The 12,316-nt window shown below is 24.5% G+C and overlaps 8 protein-coding genes across 8 annotated transcripts, besides 3 other annotated features; 3 read left to right on the top strand and 5 right to left on the bottom strand.

The window, feature by feature from the left end:
• Window positions 1-1,866: part of a repeat region that runs on past the window's edge.
• Window positions 1,788-2,796: a repeat region.
• An 85-nt stretch (window positions 2,797-2,881) lies between these two features.
• EHI_069120 (N-acetylglucosaminyl transferase, putative) lies at window positions 2,882-3,963 on the top strand (the record flags this gene model as incomplete). Its single annotated transcript, XM_650180.1, has 3 exons — window positions 2,882-3,215; window positions 3,265-3,641; window positions 3,700-3,963. 3 exons carry the CDS (start codon window positions 2,882-2,884, stop codon window positions 3,961-3,963), a joined length of 975 nt encoding a protein of 324 aa, XP_655272.1.
• A 184-nt stretch (window positions 3,964-4,147) lies between these two features.
• Window positions 4,148-4,685, top strand: EHI_069110 (60S ribosomal protein L21, putative). Its single transcript, XM_650181.2, has one exon. The coding sequence runs from the start codon at window positions 4,163-4,165 to the stop codon at window positions 4,661-4,663; it is 501 nt and encodes a 166-aa protein (XP_655273.1). The 5' UTR covers window positions 4,148-4,162; the 3' UTR covers window positions 4,664-4,685.
• Window positions 4,686-4,788: 103 nt separating this feature from the next.
• Window positions 4,789-5,421, bottom strand: EHI_069100 (uncharacterized protein; the record flags this gene model as incomplete). Its single annotated transcript, XM_001913467.1, has 1 exon — window positions 4,789-5,421. The coding sequence occupies one exon, from the start codon at window positions 5,419-5,421 to the stop codon at window positions 4,789-4,791; it is 633 nt and encodes a 210-aa protein (XP_001913502.1).
• Window positions 5,422-6,146: 725 nt separating this feature from the next.
• Window positions 6,147-6,719, bottom strand: EHI_069090 (uncharacterized protein; the record flags this gene model as incomplete). Its single annotated transcript, XM_650182.2, has 1 exon — window positions 6,147-6,719. One exon carries the CDS (start codon window positions 6,717-6,719, stop codon window positions 6,147-6,149), a length of 573 nt encoding a protein of 190 aa, XP_655274.2.
• Window positions 6,720-7,614: 895 nt separating this feature from the next.
• EHI_069080 (uncharacterized protein) lies at window positions 7,615-8,931 on the bottom strand (the record flags this gene model as incomplete). Its single annotated transcript, XM_650183.1, has 1 exon — window positions 7,615-8,931. One exon carries the CDS (start codon window positions 8,929-8,931, stop codon window positions 7,615-7,617), a length of 1,317 nt encoding a protein of 438 aa, XP_655275.1.
• Window positions 8,932-9,027: 96 nt separating this feature from the next.
• Window positions 9,028-9,825, bottom strand: EHI_069070 (uncharacterized protein; the record flags this gene model as incomplete). Its single annotated transcript, XM_650184.2, has 1 exon — window positions 9,028-9,825. The coding sequence occupies one exon, from the start codon at window positions 9,823-9,825 to the stop codon at window positions 9,028-9,030; it is 798 nt and encodes a 265-aa protein (XP_655276.2).
• A 305-nt stretch (window positions 9,826-10,130) lies between these two features.
• Window positions 10,131-10,484, bottom strand: EHI_069060 (uncharacterized protein; the record flags this gene model as incomplete). The annotated part of the gene is made up of 1 exon (XM_650185.1): window positions 10,131-10,484. One exon carries the CDS (start codon window positions 10,482-10,484, stop codon window positions 10,131-10,133), a length of 354 nt encoding a protein of 117 aa, XP_655277.1.
• Window positions 10,485-10,972: 488 nt separating this feature from the next.
• Window positions 10,973-11,470, top strand: EHI_069050 (uncharacterized protein; the record flags this gene model as incomplete). The annotated part of the gene is made up of 2 exons (XM_650186.1): window positions 10,973-11,018; window positions 11,070-11,470. The coding sequence occupies 2 exons, from the start codon at window positions 10,973-10,975 to the stop codon at window positions 11,468-11,470; spliced, it is 447 nt and encodes a 148-aa protein (XP_655278.1).
• A 177-nt stretch (window positions 11,471-11,647) lies between these two features.
• Window positions 11,648-12,316: a repeat region.

The following is a 12,316-nucleotide window of genomic DNA, read 5'->3' as shown; positions in this document are numbered from 1 at the left end:
TATAGAAAGAATATTACAATCAAAAATATGTAGATTAAGAGTTTTACTCCATAATAAACAATATATGAAATTAAAAAGAATAATACATATTAAGAAAATGATATATATCATATTAAAGTAAAAACAATTGAACAAATAAACTATTATAAATACCTCCGAAAGATGAAAATAATAGAAATAGAAGCAAGAAAGAATAATTTGAAAAGAATAAGATTGAATTATAAAATGATGAAATATGGAAAAAGACAACATCTAAATAAATCTAAAGAAGATGAATATCCAGATAATATCTCCATTATTAATTTCTGGAAAGGAATCTATGAGACTAACACTAATATAGACTTCCTGAATATTAATTTATATGAAATATTAATTGAAAATAGAATTAATAATAGAATGTTCATAATCACTCTAAATGAACTAGACTGTGATATTAAATTCATTGATAATTTGAAAGTAAAATAATATTGACAAAATACAATGATTTTGGATTAAATATTTAGAACAACCAAAGAAGTATTTATTAAAATTATTTAATGAATGGTTAAACAATCCTAATGAAATACCTATTCATTTCATTCAATGAAGAACAATATTAATATATAAAAAAGGAGATAAATTAGACCCACAGAATTACAGACAAATAACGTGCTTAAATTGTCTGTTAAAAATATATACATCAATATTAAAAATGAAAATAGAAAGCCAGCTGATGCTAAATCCAATTGAAAAACAATTATCATTAAATCAAATTGGATGTAAGAAATACACATATGCATCAAAAGAAGGATTATTATACAACACTATAATCCAGCAATTATTATTAAAGGGTAAATGGAAGTGGGTAGAAACATATTATGATATTTCTAAAGCATATGATAGTATTAACCACCAATGGATTAAACAATGTTTAATATATTTTAATATCCCACTTGTAGTAATTAATAATATATTATATATTAAATAATACACAACTTAATTTGTATTATAATCAAGAAAGAGTAAGTATAATTAATGTAGAAAGATGAATAATACAAGGTGACAGCCTATCTCCACTTTTATTTGTATTATCTATTGATGTATTATCTAAACAATTAGATAAACAAATAAACAAATTAAATATTAAAATGAATGGAGAAGAAAAACAAGTCCAGTTAAACCACATATTGTATATGGATGATTTAAAGATAATGACTAATAACCTCGATGAAATGGAAAAGCACACAAATTAACTAAAGAAATATTTAATTGAATATGATTAAAAATTAATGTAGAAAAGAGTGGGATAATGACTAATATTAATAGTCAAATAAATGGAGAATTAGCTGAATTACCAAGAATAACTAATGACAATCATTATAAATATCTTGGTATTGAAATAGGAGATAAAGTAAATATCAACAAATATTGTACAAGAATATTAAATGATATATCTTCTATTTTATCATCATTAAATACTATGAAATATAGCAGTCTTAATACAATAAGAAAGATTAATAGTGATATAATCTCCAAATTAAGATATGGATTTTGTATTGTCACATGGAAACTATGAGAATTGGAGAAGATAGATAAACAAATAAGAAATTCATTGATACAACTCCAATTATACAGTAGAAATATCCCAAAAAGTAGATTATATGTTAAAATAAATGAATTGGGAATAGGATTAATGTCAACAAGAGATGAATGTGGTAAAGAATTATTAAGAATATATTTAAAATATAAATATCAAACACAGGAATATGAAAAATGATAGAAATAATAAAAGAAAATCCAAATTGAATAATTAAAAGAATGAAGAAAACATTTTGTAAGAAGATTAATTTTAATGAATTAATGAATGTAATAGAATTAAATGAAAGATATTTAAATGAATGGAAAGAAAAGAAATGTGGAGAATATATAAGATGTGCAAATGGCACTTTCAATGATAAGAAATTAACAGTAGCCACTTGGAGGTCATTAAATATAAAAAGAAATGCATTCCTCAAAGTAGTAAAAATGCAAGAAGGAGTAACTATGACAGGAAGTATTAAATCTAAAATACTACAAAATGATGATTTAAAATACTGTAAATATTATCATAACACAATAGCATCTATTAGTCATATATTGTTAGGATGTCCTGTAATGAAAAAGAATCAAATATCAAAACATGAATATGTTTGTAAACAGATATTTAAACATATATTAATTACACAATTTAATGAATTTGATGCTATTGACTTTAATAATCCTCCTAAATGTATTAATAATGATGAAATGGTTATAACTTACAATAAAGATTTATTGGTTAGTGACAATTCTTTCCATACTATAAGATAAGATATATATTATCAGAATATTACAGAAAAGAAATGATATATTATAGATGTTGCTATATGTCAAGATAATAATTTAGAGTTAAATTATATTCATAAAATAAATAAGTACAAAGAATTACAAGAGAAAATAAGAAATAATAGAGAATTAATATATGTAGAAATAATACCTGTTATATTATCAATAAATGGATTAATACATAAAGAATCAGCAAGAAGATTAAAAACACTAAAATTACAATTAGACTTCCCCAAAATCCTACGAACAATTATTATCAAAAATATGAAAGACTTAATGTTTTACGCATTCAATTCTGGCAGCACATTAGAAGAAGAACAATCTAATGCGAGCATGCTAGAAATGAACTCTATTATAGAAATAGAGCATATTGAAGAAACTGAAATAATCACTTCTCAGTATGAAGAAAATCCAATTATGGATATATCTAATAATTGACCTTTTTTTTTTTTTATTTGAAAATTGTGTTTTTAAGAAAAGAGGGTTGTGTTATTAAATGAAAGAAAAAAAAAACTGAGAAGAAATTAATATCCGAGATATGCTTTGGAACCAACTCAAACTTAGTCAATGGAATAATCATTTTATTAAATCAAGAAAACAATTTTTTGAAGATATTAAGAATAAAAAATTAAGTAAACATATGCAAAATACAATTGCAGTTATTGTTGATCATTTATTAGGAATAAGTTTATTTATAATATTGTATAAAGTAGATATATTTTCATATGTATTTCCATTATTATTTCGTTTAATTAATTTTATAGAACATAGTGTTAAATGGTTTATAACTAATCCTGGTGGATTTAAATTTAATATTAACTTTAACTATTTCTTATCATCATTATCATTATTCTTCCTTCATTTTTGGAGAAGTTTGTTAAATAAATTTAAATAGTAAAAAAAAAAAGAAATAACTATTAGGTTGTTTAATATTTATTGTTTTACCTTCATTTTATATATTTAAAATTATTACATTTGCATCTCTTATAACAGGAATAACAGGAATTCTTTCTTTTTTTAATGACACTTTGGTATTAATTTTTTTACCAATAGAGTTATTATCAGTATTTTTTAGTGGGTTGGAACAAACTCATCTGTCTTTAATAGTTTCTTTGTTTAGATTATTTATGGGAACAAAATATAATCCTTTACGTAAAAGAGTTGATACATTAGTTTATGAACAAGACAATTTCTTATTAGGTACAATTCTCTTTGCTTTATTAGTCTTTTTATTACCAACATCAATTATTTATTATTTATATTTTACTTTTGTATTAATGATAGTTCAATTATTTAAAGTTTGCTTTAATATTTATATTGAATTGATTAATAACTGACTAATAACTGATTACTTAGAAAATACTTTCTGTATTAATTGTTCTTATAGTGGAATTCCCAATTGATGATATCATTGCTTCTTATAATCAACCATTCTTTAATACTCAACCTCATCTCAACTCAAATGAATTAAAATTAAATACTAATGGAGAAATTAATTTTGATACTTGTTGTAAGAAATATATTACTCGATTTAATAAAACATTTTACATTTCTTCAGATATGTTTAGTCATTACAAACAATCTATTATTAATGCTTTTAATGAATCAGAAAATGATTGATTTTTTTTTTGTTTTTTATTACATGAATTCTGTCTTTTTTTATAATAACTAATAAAATAATAATTAAAATATACTAAATACTAAAATTACCAAAAAAAAACCCAAGAAACTAAACATTAACTATAATAAACTATTAATAAACTAGTAACTTGAACCCTTGAGAACTCAAAAAACCCTGTCACTGGGTGTTTAGTTAACCATGCCATTATCTAACGGTAGAAATAGAAGAACCAGAAAATTATTTAAGAGACCATTCAGAGGACATGGACTCTCAAACACTTCAACCATTCTTCACACATATAAAGTTGGTGATTATGTAACAATCCTCTGTAATTCATCTATTCAACATGGTCTTCCATACAAAGCTTTCCATGGAAAGACTGGACGTGTTTGGAATGTTAATCCACATGCCATTGGAGTTATGGTAAATAAGAAAGTCAATAATAGAATTGTAGTTAAAAGACTTCACATTAGCCCAGAACATATCAGACCATCTGGATGCCAAAAAGACTTCCTTGAAAGAAAGGCTGCTGTTGCTGCCATTAGAAAGCAAAACATTCAATTAAAGAAAGAAGGAAAACCACTTCTTCCATTACCAGCTAAGAGACTTCCAAAACAACCAAGACCAGCTGAACTTATTAAAGGTGCTGATATTAAGTTCACTACTGTTGCTCCACTTAAATTCGAAGAACTTTATTAAATTCGGTATGGTTGCTATTAAATTTTTTGGTTAATGACTTTATAATTTTTATTTCTTTGATTAATGTTTATTAAGAAAAAAGAAAACATAAAAAGAGGTATGTTTATTAATAACTTCTTAAATTTTTATTTTATCATAAGAACTTGTTTTAATGTAAATGATGGTTTTAATTCATCTTTTATTAAATAAGTTTCTATCATCTTTTTGTTAATAGAAGATATTCCATTTAAAAGTAGAGAACTTGTTTGTGTTGAATAGAGAATTGGTTGTGAAGATGATAAAATAATATGATCTGTTTGACCCTCTTTTAAACTAATTTGAGTTATTTTATTATCTTTAATAATAAGTAATGACTTGATTTGATATATTTCTTTGATTTTTTTAATTAGATAGCCAAAGTGAATATGATTATTTGTAATATTAATGATAATTCCTTCATTTATGTCTAATAGGGTTTCATTGAATTGTACTAAAGAATTAATTAGAGAATCAAAGAGAATATTAATTGATTCTTTTTTAAGGATAGTTGAGCATTGTTTTTTTATTTCTTCTAAGTTGAAATTATTTTTTAGTGTTGTTTCTTTTTGGTGTTGTTTATCTTCATTTTGATCTTCTTTATATCTTCTCTTTAAAGATTGGTTTTCACTGTTACTTGTTCCTCTAACATTTTTTTGATCATTTGACAATTTAATTTTACTAACACTTAATGATAATGCTTTTAATTTTTCCTGTAAAGAAGATGAAAAAACATTACTCATTTCAACTAACTGAAATAAAAGATTAAATAAAAGTAAATTGTAAAAGAAAAAGAATCATATAAATAAAAAGTAATTAATTAAGTGTTATTAAATTTATTTTCTATTATTCTTTGTTTATCAGAGATTAATCACATTATTGTGTTTTAAGAATGTTTATCCACCAACTATTCATTTATTCTTTAGTTTTTCATTATTGAGAAGTAAGAAAACCCTTTCTTCATTCCTTTATTTAGATTAAACTTAAAACCTTTTCAAATTTCATCTATTTTATTATTCTTCATTTAAATAACTAACAACTGGTTGTAATATGTATTAAAAATTACCTTTCTTTATTTTCTTATTTTATAATGAGAGAACATACTACTATCACTATATTATGATGACTAATTTTCTGTTAGTCTAAACAACAATATGCATGTCTATTTTCTTTGTCAATATCACATAATATTAATTATACTTACATCCTAACAAGTGGATAACACTATCACCCTTACAATTACTTATTCTTCTATTATAATAAATGATATTCTATTATAATAATTAATAACCATTGATATTCTTGAAACATTGAATAAGATTTTTTCTAACAAATAGAAATATCATAATCAAACAATAATAAGGTGACTCAATGTTATGTGAAGTGTTTCTTACTTGTGACTTTCAAATCTTAAATAAAAGAAAAATATAAATTAAAAAGAAAATAATTTTATAAATGTAAATTAACACTATAAAGATACCAAACTATTGATATATTCTCTTAAGGAAATATCATTATAATCAATTGTAATTTCATTATTTTTTTCAATTAATTCACAAAGATATTTATTTATTTTTTTTCCAATATTAACAATACCCTCTTTACCACATAAATATTTCCCATTTCTATAAACACTTTTAATACTTTCATTTTTCATTGCACCATTTTTCCCTTCTGATGTAGTTGTTGTGAAGGTGTACCCTAACATATTAAGAATATCAATTAATAATAAATTTAGCTCTGTAATTTTATTTTTTCCTACCCTTTGTTTTGCTGCACTTATAGATACACCAGAATTAATGTCATGTTCTTTTCTTTCAGCACATCGTTCTTCTACAAAATGATCTATTTCTATAACATCATTTTTTCTTTGAATTAATCTAATATTTAAATATTGTTGTGTAACAGAAGCCTTTTTAACTGGCTTTTGAATAGTTACTTTGAACTCTTCATTAAGTAAGCCAATGAGTATAGCTTGTTGGCAAGCCATATAATTTCTTGTTTTCTCAAATTGGCTTCTTGGTGAATAACTTGACGCCATCTGCATCTATGAGTCCGATAGTAAATAAAGATTCTTTTGAAGATTTAAAATAATCACTTACAAAATAGAAATAAGGTTTAAAAATACTTTGAAAAGAAAAATTACTTTTTTATTAGAATAATTAAAAATAAAAATTCTATTTGAACTTATTGTTTTTGAATTATCTTTTTTTCAATCTATAACTAACATTTTTTTTAACTCAATAATTTTTTGGAGAGTGATTTGTCACTTTAATAGAAGGGGTCTACAAAACCTCACAAAAAAAGAAAAATAACGATTAAAATAATTAAAACTACTTGTAGAAATAATTTTAATTTTATATTTATTTCTGTAAGTTATAAACGAAAAAAATTGGGGGAGTATTTGTAGTTAAAAAAAAAAGAAAGTTATATTTTCAAAAGTTATTTTAAAAGTATTATTCTCTTAATACTTTTAAATTGAACAAACATTTTCAGTTTTTCTATTCTATTTAGACTCATGAACAATTGAACTATTATAATTCTTTGTATTGATTATTTAATTATTACTAAATATAGATTTCACGAGATAATTTGTTAAATTATGAAATTCTTTTTTTTTTGTTGTATGGGTTTAAGTTATATGACTTTTTGTTGGAGTTATTTTAACAGAAAACGACATTACTGAATTTTTGAAAATTTTTGACAACACTGTCTATTTATTCAAACAATTTTGTTAAATACAAAAATAAATGCTTTTATAAGATAAAGAAAATACAAGAATTTATTTATGAAATAACTTTTTTTAACAAAAATTCGATTTCTTTTAATTAATATAAAAAAAGCAATTCACTTTTGACTTTTTCAATTAAAATTAACAAAAAAAGTTTCCAATGAACTTAAAAGAAATAACACAACAAGAACATTTTCTTTTATTGTTAATACTCAACATATTCAGTATATTTTTCTAATTTATGTTCATCAAACAATTCAAGACATTCAATATATTCTTGTGCTGCATACCCAGTAATTCCCATACCTAATGAACAACGATAATCATATGCTGTTTTAAACATTTTCTTGGCTTTGTCCTGGCAGAATTGGCTTTGAAAAGGATATTTTTTCGCATATTTTAATAGAGCAACCCCAAACTGTTCAAGAATTGCAGAATATAATCTGCTATGACATAATGAACTTTGATATTTTGCAATTGGAACAAGACAATCTTCAAATAATATCAATGGGTTTGGACATTTCTCATCAAAGACAAAACTTCTTAATGTTTTAAACATATAAATGTGTGAATTATCCATTTTTCTTGTTTTATTATAGAAATGTTGAATCCTCTTTGACTTTTTTAATTTCTTGAAAGCTGTCTCTTCATTAATAAACTCATTAATTTCTTCTTGGGTACATATTTTATGACATTGATGACAAATCCATCCATTAGGCTCTTGATAAATTCTTCCTCCACAATTACATTTAAATGCTCTCCATGGATCACTTGGTCCACTACAAAGTGGACAGTCACAAAAAAATCCGTAATTCTCTTTAAAATATTTTAATCTATGAGGAAGAATAGAAGGAAAGGTATAAGAGATTGTTAATTCAGTCCCAATTTCAATATCTTGTAATGCAGTCCAATACATTGTATCTCCAACAGTGTGCCACCCCATATTTTCTCTACATGAATGATTACATAAACTACATGCCATAAATAATGCATATCCATCAAGAAAATCTAATGCAAAAGAATTTGTATGAATTCCATTAACAATTTTAGCTATATCCTCACGTTTAACTGGATATTCAAGAAGGTCATCTTTTAACAAATCTTGATAAATAAAATCAACATGTTCATTAAATTCTTCTACTCGATCAGGATTTTGCCCAAGTTGGATTGCTAATGGGACAGTACAAAACGCTGTTCCAAAATAAATACTTTTAACCATATAATATGTTGAGTCCTTCATGTCATCATCTTCTTCTGGACCTTCATAAAATACTGAAGCCTTCTCCTTGAAAACCATTTCTCCTTGATAAATTTTATCAGTACAAATTAATCCTCTTCCCTTTCCTGGAATTTCTTGAACTTCAAATTTTCTCACAGGAAAGTTGTCACGAAATATTTCTTCATATGAATTCCAATGAGGGTTATCACTACGGTCTTGAACATCCTGTTTTGATGGAATTAAAACATGATACCTTGGGTCAAATTCATCACCAATTTCTGGATATTTTAACGAAAAATCCATCCTGTTATAATATTTTATTTTTTTTTTGTTCCTTTTTCTTTTCAGAGTCATAAATATAGGACAATTTATAAAACTAATAAATAAATAAGATTACTTTTAATTTTCAACCCACTCTCCTACAATAACTTCTCCAGAATGAGAAGAGATATAAAGTCTGCTCTTCGTGGTAAAAAGAAGAGAAATAATTGGTGGATTTTCAGTTGTAATGACTTCTTCTGTATCAAAAGTAGAAGTTGAACAAGACAAACATTTATTTCCAAAAGCAACACAAAAGTTAAGACGGTCCCAGGAAGAAGAATATGGGTCAATTGCAATAGATTGAATAAATTGATTAGACAATGTACATTTTTTCATAAAACGCAATTGACTATGGTTTATCACTTCAATAAAATAAACATCTCCAGAAGTAGAAAAGGCTGAGACAATATTAGTTTCTTTAATATGAGAATAAGGATGTACATACTTTCTTTCAAAATTGCAACACTGAGCAACCAATGTTAATGGATTCTTATCAAAAGAATATTTGTTTAACACTTTACCTTGAAGATTAAGTGTTATAAGAGATTTTCTAAGAGAAATAACTATACAGTCATTTGAAATAACCATAGATGTAATCATCTCTTTTGTTGTGAAAATAGGGGGTTGTTTAGAAATCGAGTTAATCTGAATAATAGAGGATTTAGTAGGAGAAGGTATCACCCCATACAATTTATTCTTATAAAAACATAAGTTATGAACAGGTGTTTTCATAAATGCAAATATTTCTGAATTTTTTGCAGTCATAATATAATGTAACAAAGCGCCATCTTCAAAAGAAATGAATATATTGTCATTTTCCCAACAAGAAGAAACAATTGATGATTTATGTGAATCAATCCAAGCAATTTCTTTCATTGTTTTACTATTTAATAAATAAACAACATTAGAATTAGATTGAAATGCAATCAAAGATGAATTAATTGGACATTCTTGAATAGAGATTACATTTTTAGGAAATGTGATTCGATGACAAACATGAAATGCCATATCTCACAACGTCTTATTTTTTTTATTAACAACAAACCTTTTGAATAGTTGGCTTTTCAACTAATATTCTCAAATCTTATTTTCAAAAGATTAAAAGTTTCAATCTTACAAGTCTTTATGTACATTTTAAAATTAAAATAATCAAAATAAATAAGAAAAAACTGAAGTATTATTTATTGTTTATCAGCACAAGCCATACACAATACTTTACCATCTCTAATTTTGTAGTCATTAGTTCCAATAACATTACCACATTCTGGACATTTGAAACAATCTGGATGATATCTGTCTTCTTCAACACGGACAATCTTTCCTTCAATTGCTTCTCCACAAACTTTACATTTTGGACAAGCACAGGTTTTACACATTAATTTTTTGTCTTTCATAAAATATTTTTCTAATGGTTCTCCACATTCAGCACATACAAAACAATCTTCATGAACAAGATATTTTCCTTTCATAATTTCAATTGGATCTTCATCATCTGCAAATGGTTTTTTGCATACATAGCATACATCGTCAGACATTTCTTAATCTAATTAAATACAAAAAGTTCTCAGTTCTTTTTATATATATAATCTTTAAAATACCAACGTCAGTGCATTTCAACTGTTTTCCTTTTTTTTTCCTTTAGTTTAGTCATTCTTATTTTTTATTAATTTCTTATTATTCTCCTACCCAAAAACACAAACAACCTTTTTTTCTTTTTTCAAAACTAATTCGCTTTAGTTAATTTAACTATCAAAACCAGAAGAAAAGATTTTAAATCATTTGAAACGATATGACGAGGTTCCACGTTGATATTATTGGAATGGGTATTTTTTATATATTGTTAATTATTTTGTTTTGCCTTGGGTTTAGTCTTATAAGTTAGTTTTTATATATTTACTTTTTTGAGCCAGACACTTATCAGAGGTGAAATTCATCATTATGTTTGACTTTATTACAATGAATTATAAAACATAAAAAATACAAAAACTCAAGAAAAAAAATTAAAAAAAAAATAAAAAACACCATGTCAATTGAAGAACAAGTCATTGACAAAATGATTTTGGATTATAGTTTGATAAATAAGTCGTAATATATAAACTTACAAAAACTCATTTAATTAGCTAAAAAGATAGAAGATACTTATAACCAATTCAATTCTGATTTTGACCATGCGATAGAACAATTAAAAGAACAAATAGAAATTACAAAAAAACATTTAAATGAAGCGGTTGATAGATGTTGTTCACAAGGATTACCACCAGTTATTCCAGAACAAATTATTGAAATGATGGATTTAGAATTACAACAATATTGTGATGAGTGTGATAGAGTTATTGGTCAAGAAATAACAAAACTACAGAAATACAATATTGTGAAAGCAGATGATTTTATTACCGTGAAACAACCTAACTTACAAATAGATGATCATGGTGTTTCAACTGAATTATTTGAAACTGCTCTCTCTCAAACAGAGAGGTTATGTTCTCTTTTAGGAGTAAATATCACAGAAAATACATGTTAAATTATATGTCTTAATATCCTCATAATTTAAATTAAGTTTTACTTCATAAATTGGAACAAACTGAACTATCGTGTGTGTTATAAATTCAAGTATATTTTATTTTAATAACTAAAGTTAAATTTTTTCTGAATTTACAATTCTTATAGCTTCTTTTATTCATAAAAAATTATTATAACCAACAATTAATTAAGTATTAATAGAACTAACTTTTATTGTTCCTTTATTGGATGAGACCAATACTGTCACTTTGTCTTCTAATAGCTCTACAGAGTATTTTTAATTGTGTTCTCAGCGGTATTCTATGACACCCATCATGTTTCTTATTACAAGGTTTTTAATTTCTTTAATAATGTTAACCTTAGTTTTTATTTCTTTATTTATTTAATCCAATAAATTCTGTGTTTATTATTCAATTATTTGAAATTACTATTGGATTTATTTTGTCATATTTTATTTTCTCTATTTTCATTAACACATTCATTAATTCATTGTACATATTTCTTTTCTTCAAATACACTCCATTAAAATTATGATATTCAACAATAATCATATCAAATAATAGATCAATTTTATTCTTTTTATCTAATACATATATATGATATTTTATGATATTGTCCAACATTTTTAGGCATTATTTATTTGTTCAATATCATAGTAATGTCTTTATATTGGAACATTGTTTCATATTATATTTTTTATATTGTTTGTTTCCTATATATTTTCTTATTAATCAATATTATTATGCCAATATTGTCATGTTTTTTCATTTGTGATTTTTTATTACCAATACAAGATAGTAAGATGTGTTCTACTATTGCTATCTTGTCTTTACAAAGTGTTGAGTAT

This window comes from Entamoeba histolytica, genomic scaffold, assembly GCF_000208925.1.
Source record: "Entamoeba histolytica HM-1:IMSS scf_1104750517341 genomic scaffold, whole genome shotgun sequence".
Taxonomy (NCBI): domain Eukaryota; phylum Evosea; order Mastigamoebida; family Endamoebidae; genus Entamoeba; species Entamoeba histolytica.
The sequence above is the reverse complement of the archived record's forward strand: the minus strand, read 5'-3'. Positions and strand labels throughout refer to the sequence as shown.

What these genes read in the sequence shown, in the direction of transcription:
- EHI_069110 (XM_650181.2), top strand. Translation starts at nt 4,163, where the DNA reads ATGCCATTATCTAACGGTAGAAATAGAAGAACCAGAAAATTATTTAAG.